This window comes from Phymastichus coffea, unplaced genomic scaffold, assembly GCF_024137745.1.
Source record: "Phymastichus coffea isolate CEN01 unplaced genomic scaffold, Cenicafe_Pcof_1.1 PCOF00063, whole genome shotgun sequence".
In the NCBI taxonomy this organism is placed as follows: domain Eukaryota; kingdom Metazoa; phylum Arthropoda; class Insecta; order Hymenoptera; family Eulophidae; genus Phymastichus; species Phymastichus coffea.
The window spans coordinates 925,665-951,259 of record NW_026706874.1 but is presented as its reverse complement, the minus strand read 5'-3'; the positions used below and the strand labels follow the sequence as shown (position 1 = coordinate 951,259).

The 25,595-nt window shown below is 33.4% G+C and overlaps 5 protein-coding genes across 5 annotated transcripts; 4 read left to right on the top strand and 1 right to left on the bottom strand.

Annotated features, from left to right (window-relative positions):
* Window positions 1–58: 58 nt before the first annotated feature.
* On the top strand, window positions 59–1,296 carry LOC131667187 (chymotrypsin-2-like). The gene is made up of 4 exons (XM_058940459.1): window positions 59–170; window positions 251–588; window positions 668–967; window positions 1,041–1,296. Exons 1-4 carry the CDS (start codon window positions 92–94, stop codon window positions 1,212–1,214), a joined length of 891 nt encoding a protein of 296 aa, XP_058796442.1. The 5' UTR covers window positions 59–91; the 3' UTR covers window positions 1,215–1,296.
* Window positions 1,297–3,513: 2,217 nt separating this feature from the next.
* LOC131667204 (hypodermin-A-like) lies at window positions 3,514–5,393 on the top strand. The gene is made up of 4 exons (XM_058940476.1): window positions 3,514–3,580; window positions 3,778–4,085; window positions 4,868–5,092; window positions 5,169–5,393. The coding sequence occupies exons 1-4, from the start codon at window positions 3,514–3,516 to the stop codon at window positions 5,391–5,393; spliced, it is 825 nt and encodes a 274-aa protein (XP_058796459.1).
* Window positions 5,394–7,144: 1,751 nt separating this feature from the next.
* LOC131667203 (chymotrypsin-1-like) lies at window positions 7,145–8,189 on the bottom strand. The gene is made up of 4 exons (XM_058940475.1): window positions 8,138–8,189; window positions 7,727–8,061; window positions 7,388–7,660; window positions 7,145–7,315 (listed from the first exon to the last, which is right to left on the bottom strand). Exons 1-4 carry the CDS (start codon window positions 8,187–8,189, stop codon window positions 7,145–7,147), a joined length of 831 nt encoding a protein of 276 aa, XP_058796458.1.
* An 8,634-nt stretch (window positions 8,190–16,823) lies between these two features.
* Window positions 16,824–17,343, top strand: LOC131667186 (turripeptide OL11-like). Its single transcript, XM_058940458.1, has 3 exons — window positions 16,824–16,905; window positions 16,973–17,134; window positions 17,210–17,343. Exons 1-3 carry the CDS (start codon window positions 16,872–16,874, stop codon window positions 17,239–17,241), a joined length of 228 nt encoding a protein of 75 aa, XP_058796441.1. The 5' UTR covers window positions 16,824–16,871; the 3' UTR covers window positions 17,242–17,343.
* Window positions 17,344–22,153: 4,810 nt separating this feature from the next.
* LOC131667189 (turripeptide Gsg9.2-like) lies at window positions 22,154–23,372 on the top strand. The gene is made up of 3 exons (XM_058940460.1): window positions 22,154–22,284; window positions 22,974–23,141; window positions 23,213–23,372. The coding sequence occupies exons 1-3, from the start codon at window positions 22,254–22,256 to the stop codon at window positions 23,242–23,244; spliced, it is 231 nt and encodes a 76-aa protein (XP_058796443.1). The 5' UTR covers window positions 22,154–22,253; the 3' UTR covers window positions 23,245–23,372.
* The last annotated feature ends 2,223 nt before the right edge of the window (window positions 23,373–25,595 follow it).

Here is a 25,595-nt window from a genome sequence, read left to right as displayed (position 1 = left end):
AAGGAACACTTTAATTATCTTACAAGCACATTTTCGCGGATTACAAATTGCACTCGATCGTATATCTGTCTTTCTGATAATCCGGGAAATAATGTTTAACACAAATTTATTACTATTTGTTTTAAAGCTAGCAACTTGTCTTACACTGATTGCCAGCAAAGCTGTTGCATGTAAATTTTCACATCTCAAATTAATCTTTTTGTCGCATAAAATTAATGTATTTATATATATATATATAATACTTTTTCAGCTGGAGAAAATGACTTTATAGATAGAATTTTCCAAGGTGAATATGACACGCACAACGAGCACAGGTATCATGTAGCTATTCTTCAGATAAATCCCAATGATACCACAGAACTCATCTGTGGTGGTGCTATCGTCGACAGTCATTACGTTTTGACTGCCGCCCATTGCGTCTATGGCCAAGAGAAGAACAACTTGTTGATCAGAAGTGGCTGGAATAAGAATCCGGAAAAGCCTGAACTTGAAAAGAGGATTTATCATAAAGTTGCCAGAATCATGTATCCTAAAGATTACTTCCACTCGGAGTGCCGTAGTCACGAACATGATATTGCGATTATTAAGGTACCGACTTTCTTTTCAATCAAAAAACAATACTGAGAAACTACAAGTTTTCATATATTTCCGGCTATTTCAACAATAGGTGCAACGAGCTTTCGACTTGGTGGACGACAAGAACTTCTATAAAGTCAACCTACCGGAATACGACAACGACTACGAGAATTATGAAGCAACTCTGACTGGTTTCGGTGTTGAAAAAATTAGTATTTACGTCAACAAGACTAGCGATACCGCAAGTAAAGAGCTCAAGTATTCCCAAGAATTGAAGTACCTCGACACAAAAGTCATTCCAATCGAAGAATGCAAGTTGGTTTCGCCTGTCATCGTAACTAATGGCAATATTTGCACTCAGTCGCAGAATATCAATGGATTCTCTTGCATTGTAACATACTGGATTTTATATTATTTAAAAATTATATACACAAACTGACAAATGTTTTTTCTTACGTTAACAGGGTGACAGTGGTGGTCCTCTTGTGCACGAAGGTGTTATCATTGGTATCCGAAACTCCCACAATAATCAATGCAATCATAATCAACCTGAAATGTTTACTCGTGTATCGGCTTACCTGAATTTCATCAACAACGTTCTCAATCAACAGCCTTCTGCTGGTATAAGTTACAATTAATAATCTACACGTAGATTTGTTGTTCGTGCATTATTTATGCATCAAGAATATGAATAAATTTATATTGAATGTGATACTTAAACGTCCATATCATTACTGTTGATGATGTATATAATATTATTTTCATACAAATAAAGATAGAACAGAACGTTCAAAATTAAGTCATATATTTTTTTGCGTGTAAACCTATTTATAACGGTTAAATATGAGTGTTAGGAAGGTTTGTAGTTGATAAATAATATTGTCTTGTTCGGTAAAATGCAAACTGAAATCGTGCATTACTTTGTGTATGTTATGTTAGAAATTAACATAATTATCAGATTTGTATCTGTATTGAAAAATCTTAGTGTTAAATTTTAATAATCAGTTAAAGAATAAATTTTATACTTGGAAAGTCTAAATAATTAAACAAACTGTTTTAGAATTAGACGTCAAAATTTTCCACACAACCATTCATTTATAGTAACTACAAAACAAGGATATCATATAATACTTTATGATTAAGTAAAATAATAATGAAATGTAAATAAGTACAAACTCTCGTAAGTTTAGGTTTTTGGAAAATACATTGTCTATCATTCATCACTACAATGGTATTCCCATCGTGCATTAATGGATCAGTATCATCCTGCTAAATATAAGACAACAAGAAACCATCGTAATTTTGGAGTCATACAGTTTGTTTGCAACGCATATACAAGACATTTGCAACGCTGAGTCAGGGCTTGCATAGATAATTATAATAAGCTTAAGCTACCCTTTGTCAATACGATGCCTGACAAGTACTGGCATTCTGCGTAGATCTTAAATGACAGTCATACTGTGGGTAACTCGTTAACGTTTCTTTCTTCTTTTGGTAGATTGTAGTGTGGCCTATAACCTATTATCGTTACTATATAAAACCTTCATAATCAGCATCGGATTCCGAAAGATTTATTTTCACACAGCAAATAAAATCAGTTAAATCTGTACGCAAAAATTTTATAAAATAGGTTACTCTCGTGATTTTAGTACAGAGTAGGTCAGCCTATAAATATTTTAGTAACGCTACGGAAAGTTCTCACTTCATTTTGTGAGCTTAAACCCACAAATGCTACCGTGCCTCACGACTAGCCGGTTACTTTTATAATGTATGGCACAATTGATAGCGTTTAATACATATCTTTGATGAATTATTGCACCGCCGCACATTAGATGAAGTGAACCGTCTTGAAATCAGATCATTTCTACTTGGTAACGATAATCGATTTTCCGACTCACGATTCCTTTAATTATAAAAAAGTGAACGTTATCGGTTAAAATTTCATTACTCGTTTCGTCACTAAATTTCTTTTCCGCCATTTAAACATATTAATATCATTTATTTCTGTTTAATTTTTATATAATTTTATTTTATAATATAGGAAATTTTTTTTGTAATTCAATTAACCAAACTAGAGCGGTAAAAGCTTATCATAGATTTTGGGATCGATTGTCAAGTACACAATAAACAAAACTGACAAGGATGTAAGGCTGAGCATTGTGAATAAAATTAAAATGACATGATAGGCAGGTATTAGCGATTAATCTAAATATTGCGTAAACGTAGTTGCGAATGTTCTAATGTAACTATACTTTATAGTCATCTTTTCTTTTTAGATAAAATACATCGTTTTTGAGCAGTTTTTGTTATAAATCTAAAAGAAAATAATTATTTTTCAATAACAAATAAAATTTTTTACTAATTTTAATACCATTTGAAAATCTGTACGAACGTTAATTAAACAAAGATTACAAAAAATTGAACAAAAGTGAAATGATCTGCAAGATAAGCAGCGGTTTACAAAAATTATATTGAGGATATATTGATACTGTCATAAATAACGCGAATTTGAGCAATTCAAAGGAATAAAGAATCTTATGATTTTATCAATTACTTTCTTATTCCACCTTATCGAACCGCAGTGTAGTCACCATCAAGTCAAATACTAATCGGAACTTTGATATGCGTCAAAAAATAATTTACACTCGATTAAATCTGTGATGACAAATCAAACGCATTTGGCAATTAAATAACTTTGTGTGAGTGTCATTTTTCTTATAAATCAATGTGTGCTAACATCACGATGTATAATTTAAAATCTGAGATTCACACAATAACATACGACGTAAACGTTTTTGAATTGTGATAGAAACTCACGTAAAAAGAAAAATGTTCAAATTAATATAAGTTGAGAGCTGCGAGAATATTTAAAAGACCATATTATTTAAAGCAATCCACACTTGAGCTTAGCGATTCGGCAGAGATAAGTGCATCGCGATGTTCAGCCACAAATTCTTTTTCTTGTTTATCGGCTTATCCGTCAACTGGACCGTTAATGCTTACGGTAAGCGAATGTGATGATTTCAATGAACTATTGATTATTTTCATGTATTTTTACTATATTTTTATTTTATTACTGAATTTCTTTTTAATTTTTAAAATCAAAATTGAAATTAGAAAAATTAAAGATACAAATTTTTTTTATCGTTAAAACTTTGATTTTATCAGGAACCTTGAATAAAAAAATCTCAAAATTTACAGGTGGTCAAAACGTGGATGAACGTCCTCGTTATCACGTGGACATTTTGAAATTGACAGACGATGGCTACTTGGAACATCTATGCAACGGTGCAATTTTAGACAGGAATCACATTATCACCGTCGCTCATTGCGTTCACGAACTTGAATTTGATCAAGTACGTATCAGAAGTGGTTCGGATATTGCACCACCAGTTAACATGCCACATCATGAGAAACGACTATTTCATCGTGTACAGAAAGTCATGTACCCAGTTAATTACGTGCCTTTACCATGCCGTGATCATGAACATGACATCGCCATCTTAAAGGTTTGTTTGGCTAGTGAAACATTTAGACATGATGTGACGAGAGCAGGCCGTGTGCCGGTCTCTCGTCTGCGTTCTCCCTCCTCCACTCGGCAAGGCGTGTTGGCCAACGTTAGGCGCATTAAAGTAACTACTTAATAGTATCGGTACTTTCTGCGGCAGCACATCGCCCGGGATCCACGACGTTGCTAGGAGCGGTGAACAAAGGTCAAGCCTTCTTTTCTTCTTTCTCTCTACACTCTCTCTCTCTCTCTCTCTCTGGTGATGCGACGGCCGGTGCGTGTTGAATAGGATAGCCAGGCATCCACGTGCCGGCTATCTAAAGGTTCGCGCTTAAGCTTAATTTGTAGTAACGTAAGTTGCAACCAGCGAATTGTCCAGGCGCCCACGTGCCGGGCAGTTCATCCGGTATAGGTTCGCGTAATTTAAGTAAGTTTGTAATAGGTTAAGTGCGCGATTGGAGATTAAGACGAGATGCGAAATATTCATTTGTGAATACTATGAGTAGTTTATTATTCTATTATGTAGTTGGTTAGTTAGTAATTAGACTGTGTTATGCGCGCGTATGTTTGGTTTGAACAATTATTAATAATAATAGGTTGTAAGTGAGATTTGATTTCTGTCTTTCTATAATTCATTTATCAACCTCTCCTCGTTCTTCTCCCTTAATTGCCTTGAGCGAAAGTGCCTCACTTACCCCGCAAAGAATTGGTAACAAAGGAACGAGTTTTGTTACAATGAAAACAGATTTTCATTCTAATAAGTCGTCATAATTATACTCGCAGGTAGACCGTGCTTTTGATTTAGCTTTTGATGAGCTTTACAAGCAGGTCAACCTTCCTGAACTAAGCAACGATTACGAAGGTTACAATGCCCTTATCTCCGTACACGTCAACGGTGAGCTTAGTACTTTCGACGCTGATGTCATCTCTAACGAGGAATGTACCAAGAATGCCACTTCTATGGTCACCAGAGGAAATCTCTGTGCCGTCGTTCCAGAATCTTTTAATGTAAGTTAATACCATCCGTTTTTTACTATCCGAAATTTGACTAAGTAATTTAATAATTCGATAATTTGTTCTACAGGCTACCAGTGGTGCGCCATTGGTATACGATGACACGCTCATTGGATTCATGAACGCCCCCAGTAAATGTGACACCCATCCATTGATAAAACGTCAATTCCCATGCATTAAACAATCTGCTACTTTGAAGATGTTCACCAGAATAACCAGTTACCTTGAATTTATTTGGAAGGTCATCAATGGCGAAGCATCAGCTGAGATCACCACCCGCTCGCTATTTCATTAAGAACTTCAAACACTTGAAAATCAAGATTGTACTTGTAAGATAATAAATATATGTATATACACTATTTTCACTATTTATGAGATGTATATATCTTTTACATTTCATTTTTAGCTTTTTATTTTGGCATTCCGAATTTGTTGTGTATATTTTTGTACATAATAACTTTAATAGTGCTCAATAAAATTGTTTAATGTATCAATACCGCAATGCCTGAAAAAGGAAAAGAAAGGCAATTTTTCAAATTTATTCAAAATTGTAAGTTTTTTTGGCTATCGATTATGAGATTCGAAAAAAATGGAATTTTGATAGCAAAGTAAAAAAGGTTATCGATCGAAGTTCAATTTTGTATCATTTGAAACCGCAAAGTGCCCTTCCGAACCTCGACGTAACGATTTTGCAATATATCCAGTTTAGTTGGGAGAGCTAGCTGAGTCAAGAAAATTAAAGGTTTCATTGCCAAGACGTGGTAAAGTAAGCCAAAAAAGATAAAATTGGATTCAAATAAAATAATGTTTTGCTGTAAATTTCATATCAACTTTTGATCAATCTGCAGTGCGTCGGATCAAACTGTACTGTACTGTACAAATCGTATTAGTACATTACCTAATTAGTGTGGGAAATTAAAGTAAATTCAACCCTCGGTCGGAGAAACTCTTTTCCAAATATATTGGATGCGGTATTATTCAAAACAACGTGTGGAAAGCACAAATTCGAGCGAACCTTTTTCGCCAAGCGTATGGCAAAGTCGCACTTTCAGCACAGCGCTTTGAAAAATAATTACGAAACGTGTTATCGAAAAATAATGACTCCTCAAATAATGTGCATCCGCACTCTGACAAAGCTGTTCTCATTTTCTTTCGTGGCAGGTCATTAGCATTTCGAAGGTCTCGAAATAAAAAAAGCAAGTCACTATAACGAAGGTGTGCACTTTTTTAACGGATCTTTAATCGGGCGAAACGGCAACGAAAATGTTTGTACAGAACCTTCTCACGCATATAGCGCGTGTAAAAGTTCGATTCACCCTGTTGACTTACGTAACAATCGATTTTTTAATGAACTTTCGCTGTTAATTAACGGATCTTCACGCAAGGCACGGTGAAAGTTACGATTGCAAGGCAACGGTGAAATTCGTCTTTAACGAGATCAAAACTGTTTTGAAAACATGTGGCGATCGACTTTCCTAGGTCTTCTTCTGCGCAAGATAAATATTTATACTATGAAAGTTGCTCTTATTTTTTCTTACTAGATTAATAAGGAAAGCCAGGCGAAAATCCAACTTAAAGCTGGAATTGTATATCTACAGTAAATAAATTCTGGATATCGATCAAATGTGAACTGTTACTTCAAGATAGTTAAATATAATCCTATTCGCAGGTGGTATCGTAATTTTTCATCTAATCATTTCACGCCTCATTTAATCCAAATTTTTTTTAACATGATACCCTTTCTCAGTTATAAACAGCCATGATCGAAATACAGTTTGTCTTCTCTAAGATAAAAGTTACAATTATCATACCCATAACTCACTTAACTCAAGGCAGCGTCTAATTAGATGTAGTCGATTAAATAGCACTTGCGCATGTGTTGACACTTATTATTATTATTTTTTCTACTATATTTTTCCCTATTAAATTTTTATCATCTTCTCTTTAGAATATAAATAATAGATAACAAAAGTAGATTGTACAATAAATAAGCGAATTCAATTTATTATTTTACACGATTAATTTAGACAATCATTTCCTATAAAACTATTTGTACAAGATATCAGATGAGTATTTTCCACTGAACACCTTCTTGATGAAACTGAGATATTCGGAAACTTTGGTGTAAAGTTCCGGACGAGTGTCATCGCAGGTACTGGGATTATTTAAAATACCGATGATTTGGTTGTCGTACACTAGTGGATTACCACCGTCACCCTTCAACACGACAATTCGATTAATAAAATTTCGACGTACATGTAATTTGTTGCTATATTGCGGGAAACTTACGTAGCAAGTATGGCCTTTCATTTGTATGGACAGTGTACACAAACTACCCGCGGTGAGGATGTAGGTTCTAGTAGTCTGACATTCGTCAATTGAGATGACCTTCGTTTTTAGAGACTTGAAACCATTGCCTTCGGCTTTGAGTGTACCTTGATCGGGTTCATGTACACCGTAACCAGACACGGTAGCCCATTTCTCTTCGTAATCGTTGTCCTCGTTCGGCAATTGAAGTTTCCGGAAGTGCTCTCTATCACCGAGATCGAAAGTTCCTTCGATCTGCAATTGAAAATCGTGACAAATTATTAATTCTACGAAACGGACAATTGATGAATGATCATGTACCTTCAGCAAAGCAATGTCGTACTCGTGATAACGAGGGTCCTTGACGTAATCCTTAGGATACATAATCTTAGTAACACGTTTGAAATATCGTTTCTCGAGATGTGGTTTGTCTGCTGGCGGAGCTTGATTACCACCAGCCCTAATTATCACGTCTTCTCTCTCGATGTCATAGACGCAGTGAGCTGCCGTGAGAACGAAGCGACGATCGATTATTGCACCACCGCATATATGCTGAATTTCGCCATTTGTGCCATTGACCTTCAGAATTGCCACGTGATATGTGTAACTGCTAGGGTCGCTGTTCTGACCGTCGATGATTCTTTCCTTGTGATGAGCTGCGATATTTAGGAGGAAAAGGAAAATTGACTATTAATTATTATCTGAATTCTTGTTGAGATTTCTTCAACTTACCACTGATTAATGGGACAATTACTAATAGTAGAACTAATTTGAAAGTAAACATTTTTTTTTCGATAAAAAAGTGTTCGGTGCGATGTTTCGGAGTACGAATTAATCAATAATCATGTGCTACTTAAATACTAAAACTCCCACCCTCCTCGTACTACCGAAAGTCGCGCGATATTAAAATCGTTAATTGAAAGAAATTGGAAAAGCCTAATCCGAAATTCACTTTGCCCGTCATTTGGGGAAAGGTCATCGTTGATAACGTATGTCAAACGACATGTGGCAGTGCGGCATTGTTTGGCGAAGCTGCAACTGTTGCGTCATATTTGAACTATATATAGCGTAATAACTAATGCGCCACAACGTGTTGTAAAAATTAGATGCTTACGTAATTTTATCAGTCAGTGCAAACATTACTTTTTTCATAATGGTTTTGAAAATAATAAAGCGTAATATTTTAGAAGAATCAAGTTAACGTGCGAATAAGTTGCTTGTTAAATATTTGAGTATAGGTGTCTTTCAACAACACACGAGATCTTTGTGCACGACTGTGTCAATATGATTTACAAAGACAGTTCAACGGACCATGATTGATTTATCTGTTACAAAATGAAATTTATTCGCTTAAATTATCAGTTTTCATAATGTACGATTGCTTCTTTTCAAGCTGCAAAATCAGATATACACACACGCCATGTAACATCTTAAAGAAGGAAAATTGAAAAAACTTTTCTTTAATCAATGTTATGGATAAACTCATGAAATCATTTTTGTGCCAATATTTTTCGGTTTGCAGTAATCTCAGCGTAGTTAAACAAAATGCACTTTATCGGTGATAAAATCTCGAACGATCGCGGAAAAATCTATCCTGTTTAAAAAAAAATATACTTGCAAATTGAATATCCATTGCTGATTCCCTATCATTTCTATAGTGTGAAATATATTAAAAGTTTTTCAAGGAGTCAAAGCTGTTCACTTAATTTCAGTCTTCATATTTTAATATGCATATTAAATACAAAAAATTAAGCGAGTCAATGGAATTTTTTTTCTGTTGCCATTATTAACATCCAAGAAAGAAAGAATTGCTAATGAAAAGAATAATATGAAAAGTTTCATGGCTAAACACATATCTGTGTAACTAATCTCATGTCATTTAAATATGTTATTTATATGACTAGATTGACTTTCATATATTTTTAATTTGTAACAAAATTATTATTCCTGGTTAATAAGTTTACAATGCTACTGCAATAATTGCGTATCAATTGTTAACTATGATTTATATTGCATAACTTGGTTTCACTTTAAAATCATTCACCAAAAATAAAAAATTGATACAGTCATTTCAACATAAACTGAAATTTTATTGAACTACGAAAGAGAGAAAAAAAAATCCAAGTATCGTCGGTCGAAAAATAAAATCGTAAGACCTCACGCCCTCTAGCGACACGCCGCAAATAAGATAAACTAAAAAAAAGCTCAAGCGCAAGAAAATCTGGAAAAAGAAAAGATCAGCAGCAGGTGAAAAAGAGTCGCGAGTCGATCGGCGCCAGATAGTATAATTCCCCTCTCGGCGCCTCTTTCTCGTGCTCGCGCGCGAGGTTTGTTGAACTGCGTCGATACACACGATTTTTCTTTTCTTTTTGAAGATCTTTATCGCTGAAAGCGCGTACGACGCCTCTCTTTCTCTCTCGCATGTGTAATGTCATGCAAATTGCCGAAGCTTCATTACCGGACATTAAAGCTAACATAACGTGGAAAAGCATAATCTATCATCAAAAATCTCTGCATCACTTCGTCGATGCGGTAGATTCATTTGTTATGGTGTGAATTTTACTTTTATCAGAAACATTTTTTTTTTATTCTTAAAAAACTATTTTTCAAATTAAGAATATTTTCTTACTTTAAATACTCTTATTGAGGAGAATATTTCTTTATTTGAAGAAAGCATACAAACTTGTTAATTTCAGCAATGCAGAGTCCTTATCTGTTACATTTCATTTGAAGAAAACATTCTTTCTGGTTCTGTGAACTATTTTCTGTGTGATATTTATTATAGACAGATCTGAAAGTTTTAAAAGTATCTCGTTGACAGAATAGACAGTATGTATCATTTGAAGTAACAATCGCAAGCAAATTCCCTGTGAACTTTATTGCATCTCTCTAGCCGTTATCCAACAATTCGCCATATAACATGCTGCGTATAACGGCGAATATTAAAGCTTTACAAGACACAAGACACACAATGTTCCTTATAATTCATAAAAGGAAGGAGCCCAAAGTATAAAGTCTTGTATTACTCGGTGGAACAAATTGCAACTTTACTCTTTCTCTCTCTCTGCCTCTACCTCGCATTACACATCGCATGGCCAAATGAAAAATTCAGCTAACGAAATATGACTGATGGAGTGACATTTGTATGCGAGCCTCGTACATTTCACGATTCCCTTTTCTCTTTCTTTCTTACGTAAGGATTTCATGTTTATTGTCGCTGTCGTGAAAAACATAGAGGTAATTTTGATGAATTATTGATGAGTACGAAAAATAACAATCAGTCGTCGAGTTATTCTTTTCCGAAATCCATAAGGGAAAGGCATTCCTTTCAACTAACTTTTACGTAAATATCGTGGGCACGTGTAAACGATCTGCCGGTTCATCTTCGATTATACACCGCACGTATACTAATAGAAACGACTATCGCGGAAGCTGCGTTTTAACGACAACGTACCTCGTTATATCCGATTTTCGCTTTTATTAGAAAACAAACGGGTCTTTCGGAAAAATTGTTAAAAAATCGGGGCCGCGCGGCGAAAATAACAGACTTGAGAGATGTATTTTCAAGAGTTTCTCTCCGCGTGAGTCGTTTCAATACCTATATAGGCAGGAAAGAGGGCCGAAGGGAACAGATGCATGGAATAACGGAGGTGAAGTTAATTGGATATCGGGGACGAGAAGAGGTTGTTATTCGTCTGGCGTTTGCCGCTTTGTTTTGTGAGTTGTTAGAGATTTTTGTTTCCTTTAGCTGCACTTATTTTAAATATTGTTTATGAGTTCAACTCTTCAGCGCCAATTCATAAATGACTATCCATTTTTATTTTAAAAATTAACGTGTTTTTTTCATTTACGTTAAAGTTATTTTGTCGATTTATCTGTTGCTTAAGTTTGATAAGTTAACAAACAAACGTATAGGAAAAGACGCACTAACTAAACGTAACAGAACAAAATAATATTAAAATAAAATTGTAATTGTAACTTTGTTTGTAATTTATTATTCGTTAACTTTCACTTTCAAGGGCTCAAATCGTTACAAAATTTATTTCTCAGTTTGTTGAACCCAATAAATGTATTCGAATTTATTTAGTGAAATTCAGACATCACAAGTTCACACGTGACCTTTACATCTACATTTCTAATTAAAACAAATAATCAATTCAGTTAATATTAACATGAATAATTATCAAAAGCCACTGAGTGATGAAATTAATAGCACAATTATGTTAATGTACTTATATCAAAATTAATCTTTCCGATAAATAACAATCAATTACTGTTCATCGCGAAATAGCTTAAATTATAAGCTTCTTGCTCCTCAACCAAGAAACATACTTACAAAATCAAAAATCAGCAAGGCCAATTCATAATTTTGTACCATGCCACGCTTAAATAATTCTCACAAAAGGTTAAACAGGCACCAATAAATCGCCAGCTCGATCATTAAATCACTTCGCGGCGCATCGTTAAATCCAAAGGAATCTTCAGCTCCCGCACACCACACCTGCCGTACCAAAAAAAAAGAAAAAAAGAACGCGTGCCGATAAGTCGCGCGCCAGCTAATGGTTCGACGAAAAAATAAAATAAAATAAGAAGAAAACACAGCGTGAGAACGTTTGCGAGAGAGACTGCGAGATAACATTTTTGACGGATGATTATTTGGACGACTACTCGATCAATTCTACCCTACACAAAACGAGAAAAGTAATTCCGTAGTAAAATATATCAGACGCTTTGAAAAGTATCTATTGCGAATAGCAATAACCATACACTGCGTTTATACAATAAAGCTCATTATAAGCTTGAAACGTAAACACGCACATGTCCATATATTTTAGAAAATAAACATAGGAAAAGAGCGCATAAATTGTGCAAATTGATCGTGTAAGCAAACACACTTTGGAGAAAAAAGAGAGAGAAGAGGATATACACAAGGCTTTTGACTCTAATTAAGTTGAGAGCGAGTTACGAGACTTAACTTCAATTAGAAATTATTTCTTGGGCGATAAATCTGTCCGAAATAATGAAACTCATGCGCGACGAATTGACTCTATGTATGTGTGACCCCTTAAGGCTTGCGCATATTCTTTTTTTCTTCCTTTGCGTAAAGATTCTTATCCACAATGATTTATTAATACGGCTGAAGCTAGAGATTCGTGATTAGATGTTTGTATTGATGTAACAGGGTCTGTTTGATTCGGAAATTTTTAACAATCTGCCATTGCTTTTCAAATTATGTTATGCATTTCTAGTAAACCAATTCGCTTAATAAATCAATGACAAAAGAAAAAATTATTTTTTGATTCACATAATTTAAGAAAATGTTTCTTGTCTTACGACTATGTTTTCTAGCAACACAACGGCATCAAAACAAAATTGTGTAGCGCGTGTTCCATTGAAATCAATCTATGAATATTCAGTGCAAATTAAGAGTCGATTTCACTTTAATCAGCACGATAGCTAAGCAAAACCGTCAATGACGTCCCCTCATCAAATGCGTATTAATAGCCGATAACTCACGTGCGACAAAAGGGGATGAAAAAATAGAGTCTTTTGAGGAGTACCGCCGTCTTCGTCGTTCACCTGCTGCGATCTCGGGGCAATCGATTATCTCATTAATTATTCATTCGCGGAGCATCAGCTTGCATTAGTATTTCACCCGGAATCGAGAGCAGCGATAATTTTTCCTTTCAAAATTCACTTTCATGGGGGCGGGGGGGGGGGGGGGCGGGTTGAAAGTGAGAGGAACAATGGTAATGTAGGTCGCGATGCTGATATCGCGTTGACTTCAATTAGTCGATCCATTGATCTGTCGTGACTGCTGCGCCCTTCTCCTTCTGTGATTATCATCGCGTGTAGGACAACAAATACTTTTGTGTGTGATGCACTCACCGTTTGTCTGAATCTAATTCTTTGGAATGGTTTTTCACGTGTATGGAAGCTATAAATTATGTATGAATTATTGCAAGTGATGATTTTCTAGATTGATTTATGGATCGTCGATGTAGTTTTTAATTCCAGTTGAATGTAAAGTGATGAAACAGAATGATATTTATCGATATAATAGGCATGATGAAATTTCAGTTGCTACTTAGGAAAATCATAAAGGACTAAATAACATCTTTCGTAGAGCTAAATTTTAGTTTTTTAAAAGAATTTTCCCTATGTCGGTAAATAAAACTTGTTTCAAATCTTTTCAACTTTTTAAGGATATCTAACTTTGTCTTTTGTAATTTTTTGAATTCATTTATAATTTAGAAAAAACTCCTTTTACATGTAAAGATATTTCTCACATTGGAGAAATAAAATAATACGAAGAATTGATTTTAGTGTGTCATCTTGCTTGTTTCAAAACGCCCCTGTAGATATGCAACAGATCAGCGGTCATAAACAAACTTTCATTTTCTTCCCCAACGGTCAATAATCACATGTGTGATTTTTATTTTAATAACATTTTTATCGCAATAGACTGAATTATTTTCTTGCTTTTTGATGTAGATAAAGTCTCTTATTGCAATTCTCACGAAACGCAATGCACAGATTTAAAGCAGTGAAAATAGAAGTTTCAAATTGATTCCTCAATCATCTCTAAAACTATATATCATTAAATCCACACGACAAGCTAGAATAATATATCGTATAATCATGGCAAATTCCCTGTCTCTTATCCTTTATCACCAGCATATCATTCGTTTACAAGATATGTAGGTGCATTACATCACGTATATACTATACACATCAAATCGTGGTAAAGTTCGAAACAATCGCGATATCTCGAAAGTTCCTCCCACGAGTACAACTTGTGTGTCCTTTTTTATTTCTCAGAGAGCGAAAACGCGGAAACAGCTGTATAGGAGCGCGCTGGCGAAATTTTTCAGCCATGCAAATTTCCAATTAGTATCGTCGTCGTCGTGGCAGCATGCTCTTTATAAATATATTAGTCACGACGAAGCGTCAAACTTTCTTTGAATGCCGTAATATCGCCGACTTACACTTTAATATATAGATCACGCGATTGTCATTAACATGCGGCTTTCACTTTGGGGATATATTTTATGAATGACTGATAATACTTATTTACAGTTTTCATGGTAAAACATATTTTTTTAAATGTATTTTTCAACTGAAATTTCTTTTTGAATTTTGAATTTAAAAACTTTTTTCAAATTATTAATTAAAAAAACGCATAGCAGGTACGGATGATAAAAAAATAAACAGTAACAGCGTTACTTTACACGCTTGTGAAACGTATATATTCATAGGGATTCATAGGGAGGACGTTCACGGTCACTTTTAAACGTACTTCGGTGATTAATGCAAGATTTACAAGCATAGATAAGTTGATTAACTGAGGATAATTTTGTAAATTATCGTATGTTTACAGAACCTTGTTATCTGAGCTAAAAATCGATTCTAGTTTCAAAAATACAAATTCAAAATATTTAATATCTCAATAGAACGTCAGTTAGAAAAAAAATTTACCTGATTTGTCCCACCAAAACAATCTCGTAAAAATCACATATTCATAACAAATACATTTTGGAAAATTTCATGGACTGGGTCGGTAATACATCGGAAATATCCGAAATAGAAATTTCCGCTGGCATCTGGAAATTGTCAAAGGTATATTATTTCGCAAAGCGAGCGTATAAAAGCACAAACAACATTATAATCGCAACAGAGATAGGCTGCGTGCATATGTTGCTGCGCGCGGCGTTTATTTTCGTCGTGTGAAAGTCCGCGAATAGAATACTGCACTTTTGCCTGCGAGAAATCAAAACAACAGATTATGGTCGATCGTCGCAGCTACTCTTTTGAGCAAACAACAACGCGACTTTGCTGCAAAAACAACTTTACTTTGATCGATTTTCACAGCTGATATAACAATTTTTATGACTTTCGTGCTGCTCAAGGAAAGTTAGCGTACATTGCTTTATCTTTTTGAGGTGAAACAACGACACCTTCCCATGTCTGAAAATTATTTCATAGCAGGTGTCATGTCTGTATTTATGTTCAGCACGGTCGTATTTTTCTCTACAGTTGCTAGATTGCTTTCAAAATCGAATAATTAAATGGCCAATAGAATCACAATTACTTATCTGTGAATATTCAAATCTTTATGCTGTACACAATTTTTTTTGAATTGTATTCTTAAATGCTCCTATTCCGAATTTAGTACTAAACAAACAAAAATGTCGTGTTTAACAAAACAAGAATCTTATTAAATAAAACAATTGTTTTATTTTTTAGAATAAATTTCTTAATTCAGCAAAGACTTTAAAATTAAAAAACAAACGTTTTTATTTTCTAAAAAAATTTTACACTTTCTAAGTTTCGTAGCATACTTTTCATATTGAGTTTAATGCCATTTTAGAAACAAATGTTCTTATTTCAAAATATACCTGCTATGCAATATTATATATTTTAAATGTATTTATTTGTATTCCTTTTCAAACTCAGTATTTAATGCAATACCAATATATTTCTAGTCTATAAATTATTCATTATATATAATGTTAATATTACAAACTTATCCTCGAACAAATTTAATAATTATTACAGTTTGAGTTTTGCAATTGGAATTTTATAAAATTGATTGACAAAATGTTTCAATATGCAAACTAATTTAAATAATATTTTTTAAAGTTAGATTTTATCAAATTGTAAACAAAAGCCTCATGAAAATACAATAGAAACTAATTTCCTTTTTATGACACCGAAACATTAAAACATACGTAAATTCAAGTTGCCGAATAATTACACTGTAACACCGCTGATGTCACCTGCGTAATTAACGTTATTTTTAAATATGATCGACATTTTTATTGTCACTAATCTTATTGTAGCAAGTTGCGTATTTCGAGAAGGTTTTTTATTTTTTACAAAAATGTTCTGTGCACAAGCGAATGTTAAAAGTAATATAATCACTTTATGTTTGAGGTAGATTTGTAGAAACAATGTCACGGAATGATGTTTGCCATACGCTCTAAAAATATGTTAGTATCAAAAGTGAAATAAATTAATAGCATTTCTCATAACCTTAAAATAATAAATAGATCGTTTTTTTCAGAGTAACATAACTTTACCTCATACGTGCATGCAAGTCGAGTTAAAACGTCAACCTCATCAAGATGTTTTATTACTAGGCCATTTCTATCTAGGATTCACATTTGCGTAAAAAATGTAAAAAAGAATATCAATAAACTGAGCCGGGTAGTTTTTTTTTTGTTTAACAACGATTTGACCTTCACATAAATGCAGTGAACGACGACAGGTTAGAAAAACAACTTGTCGTTTGCGAAAAAAAAATTCCTTCGTATTATCTCAACCGAATGCAAATAACATTGTAGTCTCTTTGCAGAGAGGGGAACTTCACCGATTATTATATAAAGCGAGGTAGCGGTCGTAAGAATTCATTATATGCAGTTGTAGTTGCAACAACATTAAGACTTACAAGTTTATTTGCAAAATGGGTAACTTAAAGGTCATCGCTATTCTGTGTGGTAGGTAAAATTCTACTACGCTGCTGAGAAGTCAATTTGTTCAAGTAACAAAAATTTGTGATTTCAGTTATTTTGGTAATAGCAAATGTCAATGCAGCTCCAAGGGCAGAAATGGGTAATGGATGTCTTTGTCCAAATACGATGGAATTACTACCAGTCTGTGCATCAAATGGACGTACTTATCCTAATGCAGGTGCCGTTCGCTGCGAAAATAAATGCAAAAGATTGAGTAATTATCATTGCTATGTATTACCTTATTAATATTATTTTGAGTGTTTATAATTGATAATTTTTCAATTTTTAGATCTTCGAATTGTTCACAATGGAAAATGTTGAAAACGGTCTCCTTATTAGTAAAGAGCTGTGGCCTCATATAAGAAAAATATTTTCATGTATTATCAAATATTTAAAAATTAAAAATAAATAAACTTTTAATTTCTATAATTTTTGTATATCTTTCGAAACTATATGTTTAATAACTAAACACCTTTTTTTCATACTGTGTTCATATCCTAACTGACACAATATTTTACAATTAAATAATGTTAATCAAGTAAACAATTCTGCAAAAATATTAATTACAATTAATTTTATTACATCAAAAAATGTAAATTTGAGAACGAAATATTTAGTACCTAAACAACCCATATTTTTCAAATAAAAGTGAACGAACTCTTGATAGCTTAATTTCTATGAAGAATTCTTATACATTTTATCTCTGTTTTAGCATAAAAAATACATTTTCGCTGTCTTGTAAGATGGTATGCTATCCATTAAGCAACGGGTTCTTTTTTAACTGCCAATTATACTTTTTTATCTGCTATAATCTAATGAGAATCCCTGCAAAAACTTCAGGATATTTTTCTTTTTTTGATGTTGAAAATATTGTGATTTTTATATAAATAGGGGGGGGGGGGGGTTAACTTGTTATATAAGATCGGAACACGGTCAAGAAGAGACAGTCACGTTATGTCGCGTTATGTCTGAAATTGACATAAAATTTTGAAAGTGATAGAAGAGTATTATATACGTATTATATTGTATTATATATGTATAATAAGATAAAAATGAACAAAAATAACAATTTATACATCATGCTTCTGAGTAAGTATTATAAATTTGGGATATTTATAGGATGCATGTTTTTACTATATATAAGCACTTGATCAATCATGTGCATTTTTATGTTAGGCCTTTTAGTAAGTTTCGTGACAAATATTGCCAGCCTAAATGAATATTCTGAGGAATATTTTTATCCAGTACCCTCGGAACCATGGGTGGAAGAAGGCTGTAATTGCATTACTAGTTTTACATATGATCCTGTTTGCGGATCTAATGGACAAACATATCCTAATTACGAATCATTGTATTGCGACTATGAATGTTACGGACGGAGTAAGTCTGCTTTTGTTTTTTAATTTCTTTAATTTATTTAATACTGATGGTTGACGTAAAATATTTTTTCTAGATTTATATGCGTTGTATGCTGGTGAATGCCAAACTTATGAACAGCAGTCGAGTCACTGACTAATGCAAATGAAATGTCTACAATATTTCAATCGATTGTAAGTTAATTAGATAATAAAGACTCGTAGCTAAAAATAATTGTTGTTGGAACTACTTATTAAAGAAACCGCACTCAAAATTTCTTTGTAGTAATGCTTTTCAAAAGTTTCGAAAATCTGTTTCGAAAATTACTATTCGATCGTTAATCGATTGATGTAGAAGAGAGATGTATTAATTTCTACGATTAGACATAACAACTTTTTATATAAAGCAGATCACCAGCAGTTTAACTTGCCTGAATTGTAATTTTCAGTAATAATTCAAGAATATGGCCAAGTTCAATGGTAAGAGGAGTAATTTTATTAATAGCGTAAATATAAATTAGCAGATCATATAGTTTTTTAATTTAAGACTTTTCATTGCAATGAAAAATTCTTCTTTAATTATAATCAAATGCATTTCCGTCGATAAATTTTCAAGAACAATAACAATAATAAAATATTTGGCAGTCCTTTTGGTATGCTTTGGCATGGTCAACGTTGCCGCTGTTTATGAACTTAAGAGTAACATTGAAAAGGATTGTCCTGCTTTTCCTACAGATTGTTAATGTAAGTGTGTGTGTAGTTACAATGGAATAACTTATGACAATATATCTGTTTTAAGGTGTCACAACAAATGCTTCAGTTCAGGTGAATTTGAAATAAAATAGAATGTATGAAACTATTGTTAAATAATATGATATATGAAAAATAAATATAATGTATAAAATTTATTCATGAATTTAGAAATAAAAATTGATCATTGCGGATTCTGTTATGCTGATATAAGCAAGTCGAGAATCGCAGGTGGCTGCCCACTGTGCGGTGTTACAACTGAACTAGTTACTGTTTGTGGAACTAACGGAATAACTTACCCCGGCAAATCTGCGCTAAATTGTGGAAACCGGTGTTACAAGTTGAATAAGTTTCAATTTTGAGTACCTCAAAATAAGCAAATTGTAATATATCAATAAATATTAATTGTAAAACTCTGTGTTTTAGTTATATCCAAGTGAAATATCTAACAATAAGAACTTGTGTTTAAAAGGTCCAAATATTATAACGATAAAGTAATATGATTTGACGCATAGTTTTTTTATTTCTATCCTAAAATCTTTTCTCATACCGGGAGATTACTCGTCGAAAAGCATTTGAGTTTTTAGAAAAAACTAGTTGGTTGAAATGATTTACCTAATTTTGAAAGCGATGTAGCTTTAATCAACAGCAATCATAGCAGTGCAAATAATTAAATATTTCAAGTAACAACAAGAACAACAACAACAACAACAACAACAACAACAACAACAACAACAACAACAACAACAACAACAGTAATAATAATAAATAGTACTCATTTATTATATAAATTGGAAAATTTACGGTCAAGAATATTCTACAAAAATATAAAATTTGATCTATAAGTCAAACACTAGTCAGGACTGTAGATGTAATTTGTTTAAATGATCAACCCAAAAGCATCTTTAAAAAATTTCGTAATTTGGAAAATTAATCTGTATTGATTTAGAGGAAGCAGTATTGTCATGGAAATATTCGTAAAGTCATGAGAATGTCAGTCTGAAATGACTCTTTGTTGGACTTGATTCATTCTTGAAACGTTTCCGAGATAATAGAAACAAGCACATTAAGCGAAGGATTATACATCCGCTATTATTTACAAGTTGATAAACATCGTGCCATCGTAAAATGGAAAAAAATAATTTTCAGAAATTGTAAACAATGTAATATGCGTCATTTTTTATCGTATCAATGATGATTTTCATAAAAATGGTCAAATACTAAAATCAGCTAATTTTCCATTATATCGTTTTAGTAAAGTACAAGATGATAAATTCATGGCAAAAATTATGCCTAAAATTTCTGACAATATTTCATCGAGAATAAATAAATGATAACATTTCAGCCCTTGTAAGTTGTCTTAATTCTATCAATACTGTTGCATTTGAAAGAAAGTTATTTTATCATCTATTTCATTAATTTGAATCTATTGTCAGACAAAACTATGAATTGTTTCACGAAAATTAATCTCTTTTATCTACCGTCAACATTTTTTCGAACTACACATCTGAAAGAAAATTAATAGTTATGCTGACGACGTTTGTAATTTCTATGAGAAAGAGTTTTGCAAGTACGATATTATTATATACCCCTGTAAAGAAGATTTATCAATTCCTTATTGCTAATGTATTCATGATAATGCAACATAATTATTGCAAAAGTAAAGAAATTTTCAATACGTTTTCCTATCTCAATAAAATATAATTCTACTCAAAACTATTGATAAAAATTAATTAACCGAAGCTTTTCAATTAAAACAAAAAATTTTTTTTTGATAAGTAGGAACGGCAACAAGCTTAATTATATAAACTTCGACCGGGTTTTCTAGGATAAATATCAAGAAATCTTCTCAACATAGCAAAGTGGGTTGTGTGAATTTTAATTCAATTTGTAAGTTACTTTTTCTACGTATTATATTAGTTAACCGCCAAAACTGATAATATATTATTATATGTAGTAATTTTATTCAGCACCGCGCTAATAAATGGATTTAAACTTTTTACAATGTCGATTGCATTGGATGAACATAGAGACAAATGTATCACAACATATATGAATATCTTCTAATTTGCGAGTCGGATAGACAAACTTATCCCATTTTCGGTTTACTGCAATGCTTCAATGAGTACTGCGGATTGAATGATTTTTCAATATCGAATAGTAAATGTATCAATATTGATATATTTTTCTTATATTCATTTATTTTCAGATTCGGAAGTTTTACACGATGGCCAGTGCGAATAATTTGCTCTTTTTTCAATGTCAAACTTTTGTTGCAGTAATGAAAATATACACAGAATTCTTGCACTCGTATATAGCGGATACCATCCGAGCGTAAATTATGCCTCTGTCAACTGTGCGCTATACAAGTATAACCCTGATTCTCCGGATATGCGTTCTTTACTTATCGTATGTGACGTGGTTTTCATAAATATTCAATAAAACTTTCTTCAATCTCTCTTTATAATTATATTATTTATAATTATATTCTTGAAGAAAATAGTCGGCATTGATCTTTGCTTTTCGCACTACAAAAACGAATGCATATTCTTAAATCAAGAAATTTAATTAGTTTAGTTAGTCCTAAAATATAATAAGAAATAAATTTCTTTAATTATGTGTATTTAGAGTTAAACTTAAGAAAAGTCTTATATTTATGAAGCTTGCTAAGATTTTTAAATATTTATTATTATGATCCACGTAGTATAGTTTTTAACGTTATCAAATTATTTCTATGAAAAATTGAACGCAGGTTTTAATAAAAAATACGTTAGAACTACGGGGGATTAATTTATAGATTGAACTCTGAAAAAATACTTTTAATCAAAATCTAAAATATCAAGATATTTACATATATTTTGTAATTTCGTAGAGGTAAACAATATTTCTGCAACTCTGAAAAAACGAACCAACTTTACCACGTAAAGTTGAATTAAATCTCTTTATTTGCAACAAGTTGTTGACCAAATTTTTGCTCATATATGCGATTTCATAATGTGAAGATTTTCATAATGAATCTATCACATCAGTTACTTGCACACCGTTAAAACGTTGTTTTCGTGTCCCAAAGCTTTTGATATAGAAACGATAAACGATTTCATCATATCCTCAAGCGAGAATTTCCAAGTCTGTGAGTCAAATAAAAACCAGCGACGCACATCAGTCTTCGGCAGTCGTTCGAAGCATCAGTGTTGATCTTATCATCCGTGTCGTCACGAAACTTGCAATATGGCTAAGTTAGCAGTTTTCTTTACATTATGTAAGTTAATGATTTTATATGTATATTTATAAAGAGTAAGCGATAATGTTATCATAATCAACCACTAGATCTTGTATTGAGATAGTCGAAGTATTGATAGCGCGACAAAAGTTCAATGAGATGTCACAAAGTACTGCAAATGAAGATGGCAAAAGATATGAATTACTTTTAAACAAAATTCTATAAATATATTGTTTTTTTAAATTCATAACTTTCTTTGCTATTTATCGAAATCGTTCCTTATCATAGACGTCAAGATAGTCTGGTTTTAACTTTTAAACTCGGAACTATTCACTGAGCAATGTAAACTAAACTCATATGGTAAGCAGAAAAATTGTATCTAACTGATAGTGAAACTGACTTTTGAAAACGGATAAAAATTATTTGATTTTGAAAGTTAAAGCGAGACTCATTTAACGTCTATGTCTAAATAAGGCATTTAAGTACCCAAAAATAATCATAGTAGAAGTAGTTTAATTCTAGACCTATTTGAGTATTTAGTTGTTATCTTGAAATCATGACACACGAAAAGTTTATCGAATGCCGTTAAACGCTCTTGACTACAAACAATTTTATGCTAACAAAATGCAAAATCACACAAACAACTCTATACATATTTCGATAAAGAAAGTTTTGTTTTTCTATACGAGCGATTTACATATGTGTTATCCGATTATTTAAATTTACAGTGATGCTCGCCTGCCACATGGTGTTAAGTGTCAATGCGCAACCTTTGAATGATAAACAATCCTGCCTCTGTGCTACTACCGACGATTTGAATTGGGTGTGTGGAAGCGATGGTCAGAGCTACGTTAATCTATCGACTCTCGAGTGTGAAAAGAAATGCAAAAGACGTTGTAAGTTTCAATCCTGTATTTCATAATTCATATGCGTTTCCAAATTGAACGTATTTTCTTTTCTTTTTCAGCGGTTGAAATGAGCCACAGAGGCAAATGCTGAACTTTATAGCTATCGATTAGAACTCATACAAATATTTGTTTTATCGCCAATCATTGTGACATTAAAATAAATGTGATAGTTGAGATAAGATATTTGGAATTTATTAAATCGTTTACGTGAGAATTAGACTTGTAACATTCGCATCCGGGAGAGAAAAAAAGAAAATTTCAATTTGAAACTTCAAGCTCCGATGTAATATACTTTGAATGTTCTATCGAATTCCGCTAAGCCTTACGATTTTCTACGTAAACGTCACCAATGTCAAGACGAGAATTTACAAAAAGAAAGTTCGCATCGCAAAATAAAGAAAAAATCCACGCCGTTACCTTGTATAGCTTCGATAAAAGTCACCTGGTAACATACAATTCGTGACCAAATGCAACACACATGTAACGGGGCGTCATGATTTTAATTATCACCGTTAGGCGAAAATAAGATTCGTGAATTTAATGCGTGTATCTCTGATCCACCCAGCCACCCACCCGATTGCACGGCGATACAGTAAATAAAATAATGTTTTTTGGTTTAGCTATCGCTGGAATAGTTGCAATTTCTCGGTAGCTGGCGTAATATAAATTCAGATTTCCCGTTTGCGCGTATTTACGCGGAAGCCCCGGATACGTGTGCATATGTGACTCGCTACATCTCGCCAAAAATATCACATTGTACGTCGCCGTCGGGATTTTCATGTGAAGGTCGCGCGAGTTTAACGCCGCTGTATTTTCGCGCATTTTCCCGAAGCCCGATAAGAATAATGTAGAGCGGTTATTTTCATGGGTAAGTAATCGATACAACGACTCCGAGCAACGAAAAACAAAACATTTGTTCTTTACCTGTGGTTAATGAAGCTGAAGCCGAAAAGGGCCTCTCGTAATTTCGGCGTGTTTATGGGCGGCGAGAAAAAAATCGTAGAGCGTAAATAATAAGTGGTTTTTTCTTTTTCCTTTGGCGAAACGATTTACGATCGCTTCGATTGCTCGCTGCGCCGGACTTGGAGTTATACGTTATGACACTTTGCCGAGCAGAGGCTCGAAAATTCAATGTGCTTTTTTTCCCCCTCGGTTATTACCCAGAGATTAATGAGTATCGTAATGGAGCGATTGCAAACGGCGTAAAATATTTGAGATTGCGCGATGAAGTTGGGACATTAAGCGACGCCGAAAAAATGAAAGTTCAACAAGCTAAGCATCTGGCGTGTCGTTTGTAAACCCCGGTGTTTACAGCGGTGATTTGGCTAACAAAAAAGAAGTGTATCGATAAGACGTCAGCCTTTAAGGCTTTTAAAAGCGAGAGAGCAAGAGCGCGAGAGTACTGTTATAGTCCGCGTGCGGGAAATATACCGTTTTCGCTTGTGTGCTCTTCTTTACGAGCTTCAGATGCGGCTGCTACACCGCCCACACACACATGCAACGCCCTTGAAAATAAATTCACCAACTTGATGGATTTTCACGATAGAAAAATTATTATCATGCTAACTTGAATTGTTCCGTTACGTAAAATTAGGGAAAGCTTGCTGATCATCATAATAATATTCTATTTCATGTGTATGTATATGGGTGACAACGATAATACAAGTTGCTTCGTGCAAAAAGATTGAGCAGGACGATTTGCTCGAGAACGTGGGATAATACGGTTTGGGCTATTGTCTGATCTTATCGCAGAGACCGAGTGCATGATGATATTCTAGGATAAATGTAGGCTCTTGTGTGGCCTAGTTATCGTTCTTTTACGGTGCAATAATGTTAATGTACCTTACTTTGAAGGAATTTGTCAAGGAGAATATTTACTTTTATTCATTTATTTCTGAAAAAAAGCTCATTTCTTTTCTAACCCCACGCGTGCCTATCAAGCAGAGCGCCCAATAGGCAAGTCTCATTTCGACTACTCGTTGTACTGTTATTTCTTTCGGGATTTTCAAATAAGTTAAAAGGGATACATTTTTTTAATTTTTGCGTGAAATTAAACTTCCAGAAAATATATTGCGTAAAATTGTTCACCCCTTACAAGTTTATTCAGACCAGATTGAAACTTCATCGCCTCCCCCTTGAAACTTAAGGTTTCTTCCTCAATTAATATATAAAGTTACCAGACGCAACATAATAATTTTACTTGGACAAAAAATAATATAAATAAGTGTGCCAGTGCGGTTGCTCGAGAAAGTCTTCAATCGCACGCGATGTATATTCTATTTCCACGCGCGTGAAATAAAATTTCTCCCGCGATTTAATGAATCGCGTGTATACGCGTGTTCGTTTATACTTTCGCAAGACAAAAAATAAAATCGCATTTACAACAAAGCCCGAGATGCCCTTTAGCGAAAGTTTAGCGCATGATGAGGCTTTTACTTTGCG